This window comes from Ranitomeya imitator, chromosome 6 (assembly GCF_032444005.1).
Source record: "Ranitomeya imitator isolate aRanImi1 chromosome 6, aRanImi1.pri, whole genome shotgun sequence".
Taxonomy (NCBI): Eukaryota; Metazoa; Chordata; class Amphibia; order Anura; family Dendrobatidae; genus Ranitomeya; species Ranitomeya imitator.
This window is the reverse complement of record NC_091287.1, coordinates 240845586-240866989: the sequence shown is the minus strand read 5'-3', so window position 1 is coordinate 240866989 and position 21404 is coordinate 240845586. Positions and strand designations below refer to the sequence as shown.

The following is a 21404-nucleotide window of genomic DNA, read 5'->3' as shown; positions in this document are numbered from 1 at the left end:
GAGAAAGGATGAACTTGATGGACCTAGGTCTTTTTTTTCAAAGTCAGGAAAAATAAAGTGTGTGTATGAGATTTCTGAAATCTAACAGTTTTTGCTCGTACTGTAAAAAGCAGCTTTTAACTTGTATAAAAATGCAGCAAAAAAATTGCAATGTGTAAACATAGCTTTAAATCGGGCTCTATTCACATGTTCATGTTTGTGCCAAAATTGTGAATGGAATCAGAAAATCTGTAGTTAAAAGATTTGTACATGGTTTGAAACCACTCCTAGTTTTGGTTTACAAATGATGATAAAATGCAGAAATGTAAAGAAGGCCTAAGTGTATTTTCTTTAAAGGGAACCTGTCTGCAGGGTTGTGCATAATAACCTACAGACAGTGTTAGGTCGGCGCCGTTATACTGAATTAAATGACACCTTGGTTGATGAAATCCGTCTTGTGGTTGTTCTTAAATCTTTATTTTCAGTTTTGTGTTAATAATATGATCGTGCCCTAAGGCGGGGTTGGTGTATGTGGTGCTCTGACTATATATTCATAATGCAGACTGCTGACATGTCACTGATCCCTCACTGACCTGCCCCCTAGTTTACATAATGAATATCTGTACATACTGAATAAAAAATAAAAAAAAGAAACAACCACCCTTCTGCAGGCAGGTGCCGGCCTTGGCAGCATAGCCACATGTACTGTGCACTTAATAATCCCTTTTGCATATTTACTTGACTGAGGAAAAAAAATATTTTGAAAATGGCGCCCGAGGCACCTGCTCAGTAGCAGCTCTCTGTTTGTATAGAGAACTGATAGCTGCTGTTGCGCAGGCACCGGTGGCGCCATCATGCTGGAGAAGAAAAAAAATGTCCTCATCCAAGATGGCACCGTCCGCGCGTGCGCAGTAGCAGCTCTCGGAGATCGCCAACAGCTTCTCCTCCTGAACACGCCTCCTGAAGTAGTCAAAACGAAACATGCGTTGGGGCGGTGGGGACAGCGTGTTGCCAGTACATTGCCACGTCTAAATTAGTAAGTCTACCCTCTTACTTTTCGCTTGCTTGAATAGGCTTGTTTCAAGCCATTCTGTATATATGGGTGCTAACCCATGTCTTTGCTGGCTAGCACATTGCACTTTATCTCCAAGCTTCTAGGGGTATGTACACAAGTTGCAGATTTGCCTATGGAATTTTATGCTCAGATTCTGCATCTCTTGGCAGACAACGCAGGTAAATATTGCGCTGATTTGATGCATTTTTTAATGCGGATTTTCATGCGTTTTAAATAAATATCTATTATTTAACAAAAAAAAAAAAAGAATTCTGATGTTGTTTCTTGTCCAACCTCTTCATTTACATGCTCCATTGAAGAATAATGTTTACACACACAGATAATAAATAGATACATCGATAAATGATAGATCTGTAGATAGATAGATGATAGATCTATCGATAGATCTATAGATCTATATATATATATATATATATATTGATATATATCTATCAATATATCTATAGATCTATCATTATACACTGTTCCAAATTATTATGCAAATTGGATTTGTGTCATAAAGATTTAATTGTTTTGTTTTTTAAATAAACTTGTGGATAGTATTGTGTCTCAGGACTCAATAGATAACTGAAATCAATCTTAAACACATGTGATAATTAGTTTTCCAGGTGATTCTAATTAAAGGAAAACTACTTAAAAATGATGTTCCACATTATTAAGCAGGCCAAAGGTTTCAAGCCATATGAGAAATAAAAAGGATCTCTCTGCTGCTGAAAAGCGTTAAAAAGTGCAATGCCTTGGACAAGGTATGAAAAAATTAGATACTTCACAAAAACTTTGTGATCATCATACTGTGAAGAGATTTGTGACTGAAACAGAGCACAGACAGAGTTCATGCAGATAAAGGCATAATGAGGAAGGTTTCTGCCAGACAAATTTGTTGGATTAAAGGTACCGTCACATTAAGCGACGCTGCAGCGATATAGACAACGATGCCGATCGCTGCAGCGTCGCTGTTTAGTCGTTGTCTGGTCGCTGGAGAGCTGTCACACAGACAGCTCTCCAGCGACCAACGATGCCGAAGTCCCCGGGTAACCAGGGTAAACATCAGGTTACTAAGCGCAGGGCTGCGATTAGTAACCCGATGTTTACCCTGGTTACCATTGTAAATGTAAAAAAAAAAAAACACAACATACTTACATTCCGGTGTCTGTTGCTTCCCCCGGCGTCAGCTTCCCTGCACTGTGTAAGCGCCGGCCGTAAAGCAGAGCGGTGATGTCACCGCTGTGCTCTGCTTTATGGCCGGCACTGACACAGTGCAGGGAAGCTGACGCCGGGGGACGCGACAGACACTGGAATGTAAGTATGTAATGATTTTTTTTTTTTTTTTTCACATTTACAATGGTAACCAGGGTAAATATCGGGTTACTAAGCTCGGCCCTGCGCTTAGTAACCCGATGTTTACCCTGGTTACAAGTGAACACATCGCTGGCCTTCTAGCTCCGACCAGCGATGTCACAGCAGGATCCTGATCGCTGCTGCGTGTCAAACACAACAATATCGCTATCCAGGACGCTGCAACGTCACGGATCGTTATCGTTCTAAAGTTGCTCAGTGTGAAGGTACCTTAAGAGAGCAGCTGCCAAAATACCATTACAAAGCAGCAAACAGTTATTTGAAGCTGCTGGTGCCTCTGGAGTCCCTCGAACCTCCAAAGGCTTGCTGTGGTGCATACACCTACTATTCGGCCACCCCTAAAAGCAGTGTTCATGAGCAGAAACGGTTGCAGTGGGCCCAGACATACATAAAGAATAATTTTCAAACAGTCTTGTTTACTGATGAGTGTGGAGCAACCCTGGATGGTCCAGATGGATGGAGTAGTGGATGGTTGGTGGATGGCCACCATGTCGCAACAAGGCTACGACGTCAACAAGGAGGTGGAGAAATCATGTTTTGGGCCAGAATCATGGGGAAACAGCTGTTAGAGCCCTTTAAGGTTCCTGAAGATGTGTAAATGACCTCTGTAAAGTAAATAGCGTTTCTGACTGACAACTTTCTTCCATGGTCTAAAAGAAACGTGCCTTCAGGAGCAAAAACATCTTCATGCATGACAATGCCCCATCTCATTCTGCAAATAATATCTCTGAGTCATTGGCTGCTATGGGCATAAAAGGAGATAAACTCGTGGTGTGGCCACCATCTTCCCCTGACTTCAACCCTATAGAAAACCTTTGGAGTATCATCCAGCACAAGATCTATGAGGGTGGTTGGCAGTTCACATCAAAACAGCAGCTCTGGGAAGCTATTCTGACTTCATGCAAAGACGTACAAGCAGAAACTCTCCAAAAACTCACAAGTTCAATGGATGCAAGAATTGTGAAGGTGATTTCAAAGAAGGGGTCCTATGTTAACATGTAACTTGGCCTGTTAGGATGTTTTGGAGTTAAATAGCTTTTTTTGTTCAGTGAATGTGACCTCCTAAAGCTGCAAATTCCACAAATGAGCATTTTCAGTTCTTTTAAACATATCAAATGTTTAGAAATTCTACTGTGCCTAATAATTTGGAACAGTGCATTTTGAGTTTTTATTCATTTTGGAGATTATACTGTTATCATTGGGAGGTTTCTTCAATAAAATTCGATGTATACTCTAACGGGTGATGACTTTTATTAGACTGGACTGTCATTTGCACCGACCATTTAGGAAAAGCCGAGAAAAATGTCATCTGCATAATAATTTGGAACATAGTGTATATATATATTGATATATCTATCTTTATATCTATCTATAGATGTATCTAACTACCTATAGATAGATAGCTATATCTATAGATAGATGGATAGATATATCTATAGCTAGATGGATAATACCAAGCCTGATGTTTAGTAATAAACATAATAAAATGGTACATAGAGAGTTAAATAAAGACACAGACACACAAAATCTGCGTTAGGCCGGGGATCACACTTGCGAGAAACTCGCACAAGTCTCACACCTCAGTACCCGGCACTGCTGCCGACACTCCTACCAGAGCGTTCAGCTACATAGAAATACATGCAGCCGCACACGCCGGTCCCGAGTACCGGTGGCAGTGCTGGGTATTGAGGTGCGAGTTTCTCGCAAGTGTGACTCCGGCCTTAAACGCAATATCTGTTCAATTTAAAAGAAAACAAAAAATAGTGTGGGCTCCTGCTCAATTTTCTGTGCCAGAGTGGGAAAGCCAGCAACTGGGGGCCGATGTTTATAGCCTAGGAAGGGGTTAATACCCATGGATCTTCCCAGGCTATGAATATCAGCCCGCAGCTGTATATTTAGCCTTTACTGTCTCTTAAAAGAGGGGGACACCCCACAATAAAATGACGTGGTGTCCCCCTATAATTAATAGCCAGAAAAGGCTATGCAGACAGCTGCGGACTGATATTCATAGCCTATAAAGGGACCATGGTTATTGCTTCCCCCCGCTACAAACACCAACTCCCAGCCACCCCAGAAATGACGCATCTCTAATATGCACCAATTCTGGCACTTAGCCTCTTTCTTCCCACTGCCCTGTAGTGGTGGCATATGGGGTAATATTTGTGGGGTTGATGTCACCTTTGTATTGTAAGGTGACATCAAGCCGGCTTAGTAATGGAGAGGTGTCAATAAGATACCCATCCATTACTAATCCTATAGTTGTGAAAGGGTTAAATTAACACAGCAAGAATAAAGTATTTTAATGAAATAAAACACTACACAGGTTTCCCATATTTATCTTTCTGCCTATCCATGCGACGCCCTCGATCTCTGACTGCAAAATGCAAATAAATGTATATAATTTATACAATGTGATTTTCTGGATTTTATTTTTGATATTCTATATCTCAATGTTAAAATTAACCTATCCTTAAAATTATAGACTGTTCATGTCTTTGTCAGTGGGCAAACTTACGTAATCAGCAAGGTATCAAATACTTATTTCTCCCACTGTATATAAGATATCACGCATGTATAAACTGTATGCTAAAACAGGTTTCTGTAAAGTCAGAAAGGAAGCTATTTTTACATACAGGAGGGTGGCAAGTGTAACCAATATGAAAAACATACTGACTGAGTGACTTTCTGTGGAGAGTGGGAGGAAACCCTTTGCTAGTACCTATAGCAAATGCACACAACTTTGACTACAACCTGCAAACTGGCGAGGACCGTTTTGGATCTTAACACACCTATGTTTTCCATGACGATCTCTAATTTTTGGGATGGTTTTAATCCATTCTAGTATTTCTTTTTACGTATTTTTATATCTTCACCTTTTTGTAAAGAATATTACGTGCATCCAAGTCCTGTAGTCATACATTTATGCTGTACGAGCAGGTGACTACAGCTGGTAGAAGTTTCTCCCTTGGTTTGCTGCCTTCTTCTCTGAGATCAACAAGCTGCCTTTCCGGTTTTACTTGTTAAGCTGACACTAGCACTAACTAAAGATATCCAAGATGTTTAACGACAGATTTGTTACTCGCTTGTATCCAGGCGCAACAAAGCTCTTTGCTTTGTTTTATCTCTGAGATGAGTATTAGATGTGGTATTCGCTTAATTATGTTGTCAGTACAGAATCTCTTTCATTACTTAACTGTAATTATACCTGTTATGTTTCCCGAAATAGACTTATTAGGTCTAAATTTGTAATTAGCACAGTACTTAAAGTTGTGCAACTGTTTTAATGTTACTTGCTGGCAGTATTATACAATTGGCGTGCAGCATTTATATCTTGTAAAATGCTCTTGTGTAATATACATTGTATTTCTCCTCTACATAAGTTGATGGTATCCACTGATTATGCCAGAAAATACAGAATATATATATATATATATATATATATATATATATATATATATATATATATATATATACACATATATATATATATATATATATATATATATATATATATATATATATATATATATATATAATTTTTTTTTTTTTTTTTTTTTTTTTTCTGGAGTGATGGTTTTCTTCCCAAGCCAATAAAAAGACCCCTGGAAGGTGATGTTTTTATTCAAACTTTTTACTAAACACATCTGCAAGACACGGAAACGGATTAGAAGCATTTGGATCCCCGTTGATCTTTATGACTGAGTCTGATCTGAGAATGCTGTGAATCTTATGGATCTCATTTTTGGATCCATTGATTTTTCACGTAATTTTGTCTGCATTTTTGATTCATGTTTTTTTCCCCTGTTCATTTGAATGGGTGAAAAACCCTGCAAAACACAAAGAATGAACCAGCTGCATATTAGAAACTGCTTCAAATCTGTGAGGAGAAAATCGGCAGCATGTGCACGAGAGTTCTGAAAATTAACTCACTTTGCTTGTTCATGAAAAAGCTGTGTTTTTTTTTTTTGTCGGCGGAGAGGAGAAATTTTGTCAAAAATGCAGCTTGTGGACATATCCTTAATCTTTTTTTCTATTTGAAAGGAAGGTTTACTTGTACACATCATATAACGTCCAGACACAGATCATATAGCCCCATTGAAGTGAATGGAAAATGCTAATGATTTAAAGTGAGAACATTAAAGGTCACAGGCCTTGGAGTACAGTGCCCTCCACACCCTTGCATCTATAGTATGTCGCTTGGCAGAAAGTTAAAGAAAATTCTTATTGCAAGACCATGATGTCAGATAACAGCTTCAGTGTCAGAAGCCTGTCCTGTTTGTAGCCATTTCACACTGTGCAGATGCTGACTGTAGAGCAAATGGGTTTAGCATTTCTTACAGTATTACATAGTTCCACTTTTCAAGGGAATTGTTATAGCTTGACAATTTAGTTTTTAGAAAAAGTAATCACAATATTGAAGCCATATTTCCAAAGCCAACACACCAGATGCCATTTATTTATGTGCCTAGTTTGGAGTATGTTAATTTTCTATGTTTTTAATTTCATGTAAATCTTTTGTTTTCATTCTTTTAGGTCTCCAACTATGGCTGGTGGACTGTTTGCTGTAAGCAAGAAATATTTTGAATACCTTGGCACTTATGACATGGGCATGGAAGTCTGGGGTGGGGAAAACTTGGAGCTTTCATTCAGAGTATGTATTAGTGTAAACCTATTAGTCTTGAGCAAAATTTCATGTATTTAGTCCTCATCGCGTTCTCACCAGAAAACAAGCGCTTTAAACTTGTGGAATGTAGTGTCCTGTAGTATTCTGCGACTTTTGTAATTGAGCACAGGCTACATGGAAGATGGGGGGGACATGAAGGTTTGATTTAAGAGAAACCTGTCACATGATTCATTCCGTATGAATCAGAAAGTACCTCATGCATTACAAACCTATGTGTTTTAACCCATTCACAACATGCACCGTACATGTATTGCACATGTTGTGTCTCTCCCTTTGATGTGGTCTCTGGCACTGAACCCACATCTTTCCTGGCAAATGTCAGCTGATCTCATTAGCTGACGTGCCCCTAACACCTGCGATCCATCCGCATCTTTTAATCTGTTAAATTCTGCTGTCAATCTCTGATTGTGCTGGATATATGTCACTAATCCCGCCCGTCGGCGCCTGTGTCACATGACTGCTGGTTGCTGATGGGTTGGCATGACAACAGGGATCTGTAGCAGACCCCTGTGGTTATCATCGTCAGATTGCCCAGCGGCCGGCGTTCATAGCAAGTGAGCATTTCTGCTCTATGTAGCACAAGCGATCGGATGATCACAGCTTCTAGTCTTCCATAGAGACTATTGAAGCATGAGTAAAGTTTAAAAAAAAAGTTTTTAAAAATTTAAAATATAAAAGTTCAAATCATCCCCCATTCAAAATAAAACAGTAACAAAAAAATTAAAAATACACATGTTTGGTATCGCCGCTTTCAGAATTGCCAGGTCTATGAAGATATAAAAAGAATTAATCCAATCGGTAAACGGTGTAGTGAAAAAAGTAAAAACTCCAGAATTAAGGTACTGTCACATTAAGCGACGCTGCAGTGATAGAGACAACGATGCCGATCGCTGCAGCGTCGCTGTTTGGTCGCTGGAGAGCTGTCACACAAGTACCGTATGTCTCGTGATCTGAACCCAACCGAATACCTATAGGGAATTCTAAAGAGACAAGTTGAACATCACGCTACATCCAGTATTCAGACTCTGAGAGGTTGTATGGAAAAAGATAATCTTGCAAAATGTCACCAACGTATTCATTATGTGCCTAAAAATCTTGGTGCTGTCCTTAAAAATCATCGAGGTCATACAAAGATCTACATGTACTTTGTTTTGATATTGGGTGTACTTATTTTTGCATCAAACTAATTTGAGTAAAACTAAATGAAATGAAAGTTATGTTAACTTTACTTTCATGTTATGGGTTTAAAAAAAATGTTCTATTTGTCATTTCAAAATTTCGGAAAGTGTTCTTGTGTTCAGTGATATATTGATTAAAATTACTTTTCAAAGGGAGGTGTACTCATTTATGCTGAGGTGTGTGTGTGTGTCTATGGATCGATAGAGGTGTGTGTATATAGATACACTGCAGAAAAAAAGGTATATTCAGCTCACCCTTTAGATTAATTTCCGTATGAGTCCAGGAAATCTGGAGCACGGATTCGCATCTCTGCCAGACGCCTAGAGATGCACATGTGGAAAAAAGGCAATCCAGCTCCAAGAGATAAAATCACTTACCTTTAATAGTATTCGTTTAAAATAGAAATAGGCTATAGGACATATAAAAACCGGATATTCCGGAAGGAGAGTGCCTGTGTAAACTGTACGCGTTTCGAAGTGCTCTTAGTCTCTCTGTGTTCGAAACGCGTACAGTTTACACAGGCACTCTCCTTCCGGTATATCCAGTTTTTGTATGTCTTATAGCCTATTTTTATTTTAAATGAATACTATTAAAGGTAAGTGATTTTATCTCTTGGTGCTGGATTCCCTTTTTTCCCCACATGTGCATATAGATACACTGCTGATTTTGAAAGTGTTCCCACCTACAAAGAGTGGAGAGACAGTATCTTAAAAAAAAATATTACATTTGCATTGTATTGCACTAAGTAAGTATTTGATCACCTACCGACCAACAAGAATTCTGGCTCTCACAGACCTGTTCATTGTTCTTTAAGTGGCCCTCCTACTCTGCACTCATTACCTGTTTGAAGTCATTACCTGTAAAAGACACCTGTCCACACAATCACACTCCACCATGACCAAGACCAAAGAGCTGTAATAGGGCACCAGGGACAAAATTGTAGACTTGCACAAGGCTGGGATGTTCTACAGGACAATCGGCAAGTTAGCTTGGTGAGAAGGCAACACCTGTTGGTAAACTTATTAGAAGAAGCACAAGATGACTGTTAATCTTCCTCGCTCTGATGCTCCATGCAAGATCTCACCTCGTGGGGTAAGGATGATTCTGAAAAAGGTCAGGAATCAGCCCAGAACTACATGGGAGGACCTTGTCACTGACCTGAAGGAAGCTGGGACCACAGTCTCAAACGTTACCGTTAGTATCATACTATTACCATCATAGATTGAAATCCTGCAGGGCATGCACGGTCCCCCTGCTCAAGGCTAGCACATGTCCAGGCCCGTGTGAAGTTCGCCAGTGACCATCTAGATGATCCAGAGGAGGCATAGGAGAAGGTCACGCGGTCAGATGAGGCCAAAATAGAACTTTTTGGTATCAACTCCACTCGCCGTGCTTCGAGGAAGATGAAGGATGAGTATAACCCCAAGAACTCCGGGATGAGTATGACCCCATGAAGCATGGTGGGGGAAACATCATACTTTGGGATTGTTTTTCTGCAAAGGGTACAGGACGACTGCACTGTATTGAAGGGAGGATGAATGTGCTCAAGTTTCAAGAGATTTTGGCCAGCAACCTCCTTCCCTCAGTACGACTATTGAAGATAGGTCGTGGCTGGGTCTTCCAGCATGACAATGACCCGAAACACACAGCCAGGGCAACTAAGGAGTGACACCGTAAAAGCATTTCAAGCTCCTGGAGTGGCCTAACCAGTCTCCAGATCTGAACCCAATAAAAAAAATCTTTGAAGGGTGGTGAGACTGGAAGGATAAAATCTACAGACCTTTCCATTCTTTGTAGGTGGGAAAACTTGCAAAATTGGCAGTGATCGAATATTTATTTTCCCCAGTGTGTTATGTGTATGTAGCTCCATATTCGTTTTATTGTATATGATATATTGTTACATATTTGGGCTTTGTGTCGAACATATTTTGGGACATTGCCTTTGGGCCTTATGTTTGATGCATACTTAAGGGAAATGTAGGCAAAGCCTTAATGTGACTTGACCACCTGATATTTCTTTCATATACCTTTTGCCCATTTTAGGTTTGGCAGTGTGGTGGGACTCTTGAGATCCACCCATGTTCCCATGTTGGACATGTTTTTCCCAAAAAAGCCCCTTATGCACGACCAAATTTTCTACAGAATACTGCTCGTGCTGCCGAAGTGTGGATGGATGGCTATAAGGAGCATTTCTACAACAGAAACCCTCCAGCTAGAAAGGTATGGGTAAATTATTACATAGTTCTCAAATATGCACCGCTTCTCACATGTATAAAGACAAAGCTTTATCTTAAAACTAGATGGTGGCCCGATTCTAACGCATCGGGTATTCTAGAATATGTATGTAGTTTATTTATGAATTTTTCAGAATAATTCAATTTATACACAGGATTCGGCCGGCCGCGCCTGTCACTGATTGGTCACGCCCGGCCGCGAACAATTAGTGAAGCCAGGGCCGGCTCCTGGTTTTTGAGGGCCCCGGGCGAAAGAGTCTCAGTGGGCCCCCCTCTTTAAAGGGAACCTGTCACCCCGTTTTTGAAAGATGAGATATAAATAGTGTGAAATAGGGGCAGAGCTGGGCTTTACATTAGTGTCCTTTTGGTGCCTTTATTCCCCCGGGATGCTGCTGAAATACCTTTGTGAAGTGTCCGTTTTGTCCTGTCAGTCAAGTTGGTCAGGTCGAATGGGCGTTGTAAAATAGCGGTTCCTCCCCCTGATTCTCGGCTTGTCTTTCGTAAACGCGATCTGTGAATAGCACAGATCGCGCTTTTTCTTAGCGCCTGCGCAGTGAATTTGCCTCCGGCGCCTGCGCATTATGTTTTGCCCATCTGTGGGCAAAGCATAATTGACATCATTGCGCATGCGCGGGCCTTCACTTTAGCCGGGGTGCCCCGGAAGTTGTCATATCGGCAAAGTGTTATTCTGGATGCCGTATCTCATCCCACACTGCGAGCGTAAGGCAGGCGAGCGATCTTGGCACAAAACTTACGCTCGCAGTGTGGGATGAGATACGGCATCCAGAATAACACTTTGCCGATATGACAACTTCCGGGGCACCCCGGCTAAAGTGAAGGCCCGCGCATGCGCAATGATGTCAATTATGCTTTGCCCACAGATTGCCGGAGGCAAATTCACTGCGCAAGCGCTAAACATAACGCCAACGGCGGAACTAAACTTCGCAGGGAATTGCATGAGGTGGGGGAGGAACCGCTATTTTACAACGCCCATTCGACCAGACCAACTTGACTGACAGGACAAAACGGACACTTCACAAAGGTATTTCAGCAGCATCCCGGGGGAATAAAGGCACCAAAAGGACACTAATGTAAAGCCCAGCTCTGCCCCTATTTCACACTATTTATATCTCATCTTTCAAAAACGGGGTGACAGGTTCCCTTTAACACATACCACGATTCATGATGCACAGATATAGCAGAGAAATGTTAAAAAAAAAGAATTAAAATAAAAAATAGTTATATACTCCCCTTCCGGCGGATCCAGGCGAGGCGTTTAGCGATGCTCCTTGCAACGTTCCGGTCCCAAGAATGCATTGCGGTCTCACGAGACCGCTACGTCATCATCCTGCGAGACCGCAATGCATGGCCCGGAGCGTCGCGAGGAGCGGGAAAGGCGCCGGAAGGTGAGTATATAATGATTTTTTATTTTTTTATTATTTTTAACATTAGATCTTTTTACTATTGATGCTGCATAGGCAGCATCAATAGTAAAAATTTGGTCACACAGGGTTAATAGCAGCGTTAACGGACTGCATTACACCACGGCATAACGCGGTGTAACGCAGCCATTAACCCTGTGTGAGCACTGACTGGAGGGGGGTATGCCGGATGCGACCAATCAGCAACCCGGGATTTCCGTGACAGACAGACAAACAGACGGAAGTGCCCCTTAGACCAGGGGTGTCAAACTGCATTCCTCAAGGGCTGCAAACAGGTCATGTTTTCAGGATTTCCTTGTACTGCACAGGTGATAATTTAATCACCTAAACACATGATGATTACAGCACCTTGTGCAAAGCTAAGGAAATCTTGAAAACACGCATGGTTTGCGGCCCTCGAGGAATGCAGTTTGACACCCCTGCCTTAGACGATTATATATATATATATTTATATATAGATATAGATAGATATATATATATATATATATATATATATATATATATATATATATATATATATATATATATATATATTACTTTATTTAAAGTAGTTACATTTGTTAGAGGTTGTTCCCGGTCACAATATAACCTATGTTTTGTGGATTGTAATATTACTTTTTTTTAAATGTAAGTATCTAACTCGCCCATCATAGGGAGAGTTACATGTTTCAGCAACACTGGAAACTATTTGACCAAGTTCACAAACTGCAGATGCGGTCCATGTGTTTTTTTGTTTTTGTTTTTTTCCCAGTTAAACTGCACATTGTTTTTTTTTTTTTTAACACTATTGTTGAAAATCATAGCCAAACTGTTCAGCGAAAACATACAACACAAAAAAGCCCACACAAATCACTAAAAGCAGTTTTTTTTCACATAAGTGAGCGTTTTGTGATTAAAATAAAAATAAAAAAGTACACATAATTGATATCTCCATGTCCAGAACAACCCGATCTATGGAGCTGCACGTTACTTATTCTGTATGGCGAACGCCGTAAAAAGTAAATATGCCAAACCTAAGCAGTAAAACCTAAAACAAAAAAATATATATAAATCTGGTATATCTGTAATCATACTGACTCAAAGAATAAATCCGCCTCATCACTTATACCGCATGGTGAACCGCGCAAAAATAAAAATAAGAACTATTCTTGTACCATTGTCTATTTTATTCATTCTACCTTCCAAAAATCAGAACAAGGCTCTTCTCACATTTACCCTGCACTCTCTGCTGAGCACTAATGTCGGGGTGTCCGTGTAAATTTCCCAAAACTGTGATTCAGACAAAACCCCCAATGGACCCACTCACTTATAAGGCAGACGGAGTCACTTTGTACTGGTCTGCGTTCTGGCAGTGTCCCATCATTTTAGGTGTCTCTCTTTTTTTGCACTATCATGGTCGGCCACAGATCTGTGCATGCCTAAAAAGATGGATGCCACCGGAGCAGATGCCAAACTGAGTCCAAAGTGTCTCCATCTGCCTCATGGTGGGTGGGTTTGTTGGGGGTTTTTTTTTCACATTTTTATGGGATTTACATGGAGACCCCAATGTAAGTACTCAGTGTAGGACACTAGAATGTGGACCAGCCTTATTCTAGAAGCAATCAAAAAATATTATATACTCCAAAATGTTACCAACAAAACCCCTAATTTATCCCTCAAAAACCTGCCCCCACTCAGGACCCACATCTGTCACTGGAACTATAGGGGGTTTACAGGTTACTGCTAGAACAAAGACTCTGGAAAACCACGGCTCCCGCCCACTCAAATAAAATCCAGTGACTGATGCACTCTGAAATCTAAATGTCCCCTTCCTTCTGAGCATCACTGTGCTTAAACCACTGTAAGTGGGCCATATTTTGCATTATTGCATTGGGGAGACCGCACTTCATTTACGGAGTGCTACAAAATAGTCACTGCAGCCATAGACTAGTGTATTGATAGGTGCAATTTCTACAATGGGGTCAGTTTTGGGGGGTTTCTGCTGTTCTGGCACCTTTGGGGCGGCACAAATGATGCTCGTAAACTATTCTACCAAATTCTGCTCCAAAAGCCAAATGGCGTTCCTTCCTTCTCAGCCCTGACTTATGACCAAACAGTCATTTCTGACGATAGGTGGGACAGCACCACATTTGAGAGAAATTGTGCAATAAATTGTGGGATCCAGTTTCACCTATTAACACTTGTGTACCTGACAAGTTTGCAGCAAATGCAAAAATTACAGTTTTATCACTAAAATGTCCTATTTCTTCTTCTCAACATTTTAAAATTCTGTGAGGTACATACAGTGGGGCAAAAAAGTATTTAGTCAGTCAGCAATAGTGCAAGTTCCACCACTTAAAAAGATGAGAGGCGTCTGTAATTTACATCATAGGTAGACCTCAACTATGGGAGACAAACTGAGAAAAAAAAATCCAGAAAATCACATTGTCTGTTTTTTTAACATTTTATTTGCATATTATGGTGGAAAATAAGTATTTGGTCAGAAACAAAATTTCATCTCAATACTTTGTAATATATCCTTTGTTGGCAATGACAGAGGTCAAACGTTTTCTGTAAGTCTTCACAAGGTTGCCACACACTGTTGTTGGTATGTTGGCCCATTCCTCCATGCAGATCTCCTCTAGAGCAGTGATGTTTTTGGCTTTTCGCTTGGCAACACGGACTTTCAACTCCCTCCAAAGGTTTTCTATAGGGTTGAGATCTGGAGACTGGCTAGGCCACTCCAGGAACTTGAAATTCTTCTTACGAAGCCACTCCTTCGTTGCCCTGGCGGTGTGCTTTGGATCATTGTCATGTTGAAAGACCCAGCCACGTTTCATCTTCAATGCCCTTGCTGATGGAAGGAGGTTTGCACTCAAAATCTCACGATACATGGCCCCATTCATTCTTTCATGTACCCGGATCAGTCGTCCTGGCCCCTTTGCAGAGAAACAGCCCCAAAGCATGATGTTTCCACCACCATGCTTTACAGTAGGTATGGTGTTTGATGGATGCAACTCAGTATTCTTTTTCCTCCAAACACGACAAGTTGTGTTTCTACCAAACAGTTCCAGTTTGGTTTCATCAGACCATAGGACATTCTCCCAAAACTCCTCTGGATCATCCAAATGCTCTCTAGCAAACTTCAGACGGGCCCGAACATGTACTGGCTTAAGCAGTGGAACACGTCTGGCACTGCAGGATCTGAGTCCATGGTGGCGTAGTGTGTTACTTATGGTAGGCCTTGTTACATTGGTCCCAGCTCTCTGCAGTTCATTCACTAGGTCCCCCCGCGTGGTTCTGGGATTTTTGCTCACCGTTCTTGTGATCATTCTGACCCCACGGGGTGGCATTTTGCGTGGAGCCCCAGATCGAGGGAGATTATCAGTGGTCTTGTATGTCTTCCATTTTCTAATTATTGCTCCCACTGTTGATTTCTTTACTCCAAGCTGGTTGGCTATTGCAGATTCAGTCTTCCCAGCCTGGTGCAGGGCTACAATTTTGTTTCTGGTGTCCTTTGACAGCTCTTTGGTCTTCACCATAGTGGAGTTTGGAGTCAGACTGTTTGAGGGTGTGCACAGGTGTCTTTTTATACTGATAACAAGTTTAAACAGGTGCCATTACTACAGGTAATGAGTGGAGGAAAGAGGAGACTCTTAAAGAAGAAGTTACAGGTCTGTGAGAGCCAGAAATCTTGATTGTTTGTTTCTGACCAAATACTTATTTTCCACCATATTATGCAAATAAAATGTTAGAAAAACAGACAATGTGATTTTCTGGATTTTTTTTTCTCAGTTTGTCTCCCATAGTTGAGGTCTACCTATGATGTAAATTACAGACGCCTCTCATCTTTTTAAGTGGTGGAACTTGCACTATTGCTGAGTGACTAAATACTTTTTTGCCCCACTGTATGTGTTCAAAATACTCACTACACCCCTAAATGAATTCCTTAGGCAGTGAAGTTTCCAATACCTCACCTCTGGAGAGTTTCTGCTGTTCTGTCACCTCAGTGGCCCAGCTAATGGGGCCCACAATCTAGTCAAACAAAATGTGCATCCTAAAAGCCAAGTAGCGCTCATTCCTATCCGATCCCTGACTTCTGTCAAACATTCTACAACCAAATGTTGGCTGCTGCCACGTTCTGGAGAAATTCCATAACAAATCCTGGGTTCCAATTTCTCCTATTATCCCTCGTGCAAAGTATAAATTTGGTGCCACAGTATTTTAGTGAAAAAAATAATTTTTTTGTTCTCACATCTGCCGTAAATGTTATAAAATTTTGTGAATCAGCTGTAGTTAAAAATGCTCAGTACACCAATAGATTAATTCCTTGAAGGGCCTAGCTTCTAAAATGGGGAAATTTGAGGGGGGTTTCTGCTGTTTTCGCATGTTAGAGGCTCTCCAAATGCGACATGGCATTCACAGTCTATTCTAGACAAATGTCGCTCTTTCCTCTCCTAGCACTGCCATGAGTCCAAACAGAAATTTTGACCACATATGGGGTATAATCGTGTTCGGAAAAAATTGCGTAACTAATTATGGGGTCTGTTTTCTCCAATTATGTATTGTGAAAATTACAAATTTGGGGCTAAAACAACATTTTCTTGAAAAGAAAAGAAAATTTCCAATAGAACGACATAATATTATCAAATGCTGTGTAGCAATTGTGAGTTGAAAATGTTCATTATATGCCCCTGGATAAAATTCTTGAGGGGTCTAGTTTTCAAAATTGGGTAGGTTGTTGGTGATTTCCTCTGTTTAGGCACATCGGGGTCTCTCTAAACGTGACATGACGTTCACAGACCATTCCATCAAAGTCTGTGTTTCAGAACGTGATGCCTTCCTTTCCGAGCCCTGCTGTGCGCCCAACAGTAGTTTTCCTCTACATATGGGGTAACTGCGTACTCGGGAGATATTTTGGTGTCCATTCTCTCCTGTTGCGCTTCTGTGGGAAAAAAAAATTTGAGGCTAAAGTAAAATTTTTGTGGGGGAAATGTTATTTGTTTTCCATTTTATTTTTTCCATGGCTCTGCGTTATAAAATTCTATGAAGCACCTGAGTGTTCAAAGTGTCCACCACACTTTTAGTTACATTCCTTGTGGAGTCTAGTTTCCAAAATAGGGTGACTTGTGGGGGGTTTCCACTGTTTAGGCACATCAGGGGCTCTCCAAACGCGACCTGGCATCAGCTCTCGATTCCAGTCATTTTTGTGTTAAAAAAGTCAAATGGTGCTACTTCCCTTCTGAACCATGCCGTGCAGCCAAACAGTAATAATCCCCCACATATGGGGTATCTTCGTACTCAGGAGAAAATGAGTACCAATATTTGGTGTGCAATTTCTCCTGTTGCCTTTTGTGAAAACAAAATCTGGGGCTAAAGTAAAATTTTTGTGGGGAAAAAGTTTTTTCCTTCCACATTGCTTTAGCTACTGTGAACCACCTGAAGAGTTAATATATTTCTTGAATGTGGTTTTGAGGACTTTGAGGGGTGCAGGGGTGTCACTTTTGGGTATTTTCTGTCATAAAGGCCCCCCAGAGTCACTTCAAATGTGACAAATAATTTTGTAACTTTTGATGGAAAAATTAAATTACGATCAACTTTGAACCCTTTTTTCTTCCTAACAAAATTGTTTAAAAAATTATGCAGATGTAAAGCAGACATGCGGTAAATGTTATTTATTAACTATTTTGTGTGACATAACTCTCTGGCTTAAAGGCATAAGAATGAAATGTTTGAAAATTGCAAACTTTTTACCAAATTTCTGATATTTTCACAAATAAGCGCAAGTCATATTGAACAAATTTTAGTACTATTATGAAGTACAATATGTCATGAAAAAACGTTCTCAGAATCGGTGGGATCCGTTGAGTGTTACAGAGTTATAACACAAAGTGACACTGATCAGATTTATAAAATTTGACACATGCATTGAGGCAAAATTGGCTTTACCACTAAGGGGTTAAATCTCATTCTAACATTGATCCAAAAAACATTTTTTATTTAAAGTGTACCTATAATACACAATGAAAAATAAACTGCACAGGAAATTTACTGTAGCTTGCAGGATTCTTTTTTTTTTTTTACTTTAATTTGTTTACTTTATTTTATATTAGGAAAAATATGGTGATATTTCTGATCGACAATTACTTCGAGAGAGATTGCAGTGTGAGAATTTTGATTGGTACTTGAGAAATGTGTTTCCAGATTTACATGTCCCAGAAGATCGTCCTGGCTGGCATGGGGCTGTAAGTATACTCTTTGATATTATGATGCCCTATTCTGTGCTATTTATATGATTTATATTAACAGTGTTATCAAAACAAAAAAGGCAAATTTTGCAATTTTTTAATCATTGTGTAAATTTTAATGATTAAAAAACTCTGTGGGATATTGTGGTAATATACTGGAAATGTGGCCAGTTAGGTCAAATTCACACATGGATGCAACACAAAAGTTCCCTTCAAGGACCCATTCATTGACTTGTAGGTTCTGGCTGTGGATCTAACAAAACTCTTCACATGTCTCTATCCAAAAGAAAAAGACGTGAAAATGGCTAGCACACTGACATGCCACTGAGTCTGTCTACAGAATATGTGTATATGTTAAGTTCTCCTCTTTAAGTTGATAGTTAAAATACACAGCAGTCCATCAAGGACAACCCATTTGTCATGATCCCAATGGCAGGGGATCACAAAAGGACAAGCACAAAAAACAAAACAAGCTCTAGGGTGATGGAAACTGAGCTGACCGCGATCCTGAACCTAAACACACAACTAGCTGTAGCCGGGGAACGTGCCTACGATGATCCTAGACGTCTCGCTCCAGCCAAAGGACTAACTTCCCCTATTAGAAGAAACACAGACCTCTCTTGCCTCCAGAGAAACACCCCACAGAAATAGCAGCCCCCCACATGTAATGACGGTGAAATGAGAGGAAAGCACATACGTAGTTATGAAAACCGATTCAGCAAAATGAGGCCCGCTAAATCTAGATAGCAGAGGATACAAAAGTGAACTGCGCGGTCAGCGAAAAACCCTACAAAAACCATCCTGAAATTACTTGAACTCATGTGCCAACTCATGGAACATGAGGAGTAATATCAGCCCACTAGAGCAACCAACAAAAAGGAATCACATATCTGCAAGCTGGACTAAGACAAAAATTAAGCAAAACGTGGAACAGGAAAATCAAAAACTTAGCTTGTCCTGAAGATTACAGAAGCGGGAAGCAGAGGTAACAAGACACACTGATTACATTGATAGCCGGCGAGGAAATGACAAGAAAGCCAGGTTAAATAGGAAACTCCCATATCCTGATAGAACAGGTGGACACCAGAGACCGCAGAAAACACAAGTCACCCAGTACCATCTGTAACCACCAGAGGGAGCCCAAAAACAGAATCCACAACAGTACCCCCCCCTTGAGGAGGGGTCACCGAACCCTCACGAGAACCACCAGGGCGACCAGGATGAGCCCTATGAAATGCACGGACCAAATCAGCAGCATGAATATCAGAGGCAACCACCCAAGAATTATCCTCCTGACCATAACCCTTCCACTTGACCAAATATTGGAGTTTCCGTCTGGAAACACGAGAATCCAAGATCTTCTCCACAACATACTCCAATTCTCCCTCCACCAGCACCGGAGCAGGCGGTTCAAGCGAAGGAACAACAGGTACCTCATACTTCCGCAGCAACGACCGATGAAACACATTATGAATAGCAAACGATGCCGGGAGATCCAAACGAAACGACACAGGGTTAAGAATTTCCAAGATCCTATAGTGACCGATGAACCGAGGCTTGAACTTAGGAGAAGAGACCTTCATAGGAACAAAACGAGAAGACAACCACACCAAGTCCCCAACACGAAGTCGAGGACCCACGCGGCGACGGCGATTAGCAAACTGCTGAGCCCTCTCCTGGGACAACTTCAAATTGTCCACCACATGACTCCAAATCTGATGCAACCTATCCACCACCATGTCCACTCCAGGACAATCAGAAGGCTCCACCTGACCAGAGGAAAAACGAGGATGAAACCCCGAATTACAAAAGAAAGAAGAAACCAAGGTAGCAGAACTAGCCCGATTATTAAGCGCAAATTCGGCAAGCGGCAAAAAGGTAACCCAGTCATCTTGATCAGCAGAAACAAAACACCTTAAATAAGTTTCCAAGGTCTGATTAGTTCGTTCCGTCTGGCCATTCGTCTGAGGATGGAATGCAGACGAAAAGGACAAATCAATGCCCATCTTGGCACAGAACGTCCGCCAAAATCTAGACACAAACTGGGATCCCCTGTCAGAAACGATGTTCTCCGGAATCCCATGCAAACGAACCACATTCTGAAAAAACAGAGGGACCAACTCAGAGGAGGAAGGTAACTTAGGCAAGGGTACCAGATGAACCATCTTAGAAAAGCGGTCACACACAACCCAGATGACGGACATTTTTTGAGAGACAGGGAGATCCGAAATAAAGTCCATGGAAATGTGCGTCCAAGGCCTCTTCGGGATAGGCAAAGGTGACAACAATCCACTGGCGCGAGAACAGCAAGGCTTAGCCCGAGCGCAAACTTCACAAGACTGCACAAAAGAACGCACATCCCTCGACAAGGAAGGCCACCAAAAAGACCTGGCCACCAAGTCTCTAGTACCAAATATTCCAGGATGACCTGGCAACGCAGAAGAATGGACCTCGGAGATGACTCTACTGGTCCAATTATCCGGAACAAACAGTCTTTCAGGCGGACAACGATCAGGTTTATCTGCCTGAAACTCCTGCAAAGCACGTCGCAAGTCTGGGGAGACAGCCGACAAAATCACCCCATCCCTAAGGATACCAGTGGGCTCAGAATTTCCAGGGGAGTCAGGCACAAAACTCCTAGAAAGAGCATCCGCCTTCACATTCTTTGAACCTGGCAGGTATGAAACCACAAAATCGAAACGGGAGAAAAACAGTGACCAACGAGCCTGTCTAGGATTCAGACGCTTGGCAGACTCAAGGTAAATCAGATTTTTGTGATCAGTCAAGACCACCACACGATGTCTAGCACCCTCAAGCCAATGACGCCACTCCTCAAATGCCCACTTCATGGCCAAAAGCTCCCGATTACCAACATCATAATTCCGCTCAGTGGGCGAAAACTTTCTAGAAAAGAACGCACATGGCTTCATCACTGAGCAATCAAAGCTTCTCTGCGACAAAACCGCCCCCGCTCCAATCTCGGAAGCATCAACCTCAACCTGAAAAGGAAGCGAAACATCTGGCTGACGCAACACAGGAGCAGAAGAAAACCGGCGCTTAAGTTCCTGAAAGGCCTCCACAGCCGCAGGAGACCAATCAGCAACATCAGCACCCTTCTTAGTCAAATCCGTCAAAGGCTTAACAACACTAGAAAAATTAGTTATGAAACGACAATAAAAATTAGCAAAGCCCAAGAACTTCTGTAGACTCTTATGAGATGTAGGCTGC

The 21404-nt window shown here is 41.2% G+C and overlaps 1 protein-coding gene across 2 annotated transcripts in view; it reads left to right on the top strand.

Annotated features, from left to right (window-relative positions):
* GALNT4 (polypeptide N-acetylgalactosaminyltransferase 4) overlaps window positions 1-21404 on the top strand; it is a 109179-nt gene that overhangs the window by 67610 nt on the left and 20165 nt on the right. For both annotated transcript variants that reach the window (XM_069730518.1, XM_069730519.1), the window contains exons 6-8: window positions 6944-7061; window positions 10317-10493; window positions 18042-18173. In XM_069730518.1, coding sequence (XP_069586619.1) covers window positions 6944-7061; window positions 10317-10493; window positions 18042-18173 — 427 coding nt within the window. The remainder of the gene's footprint in view (window positions 1-6943; window positions 7062-10316; window positions 10494-18041; window positions 18174-21404) is intronic.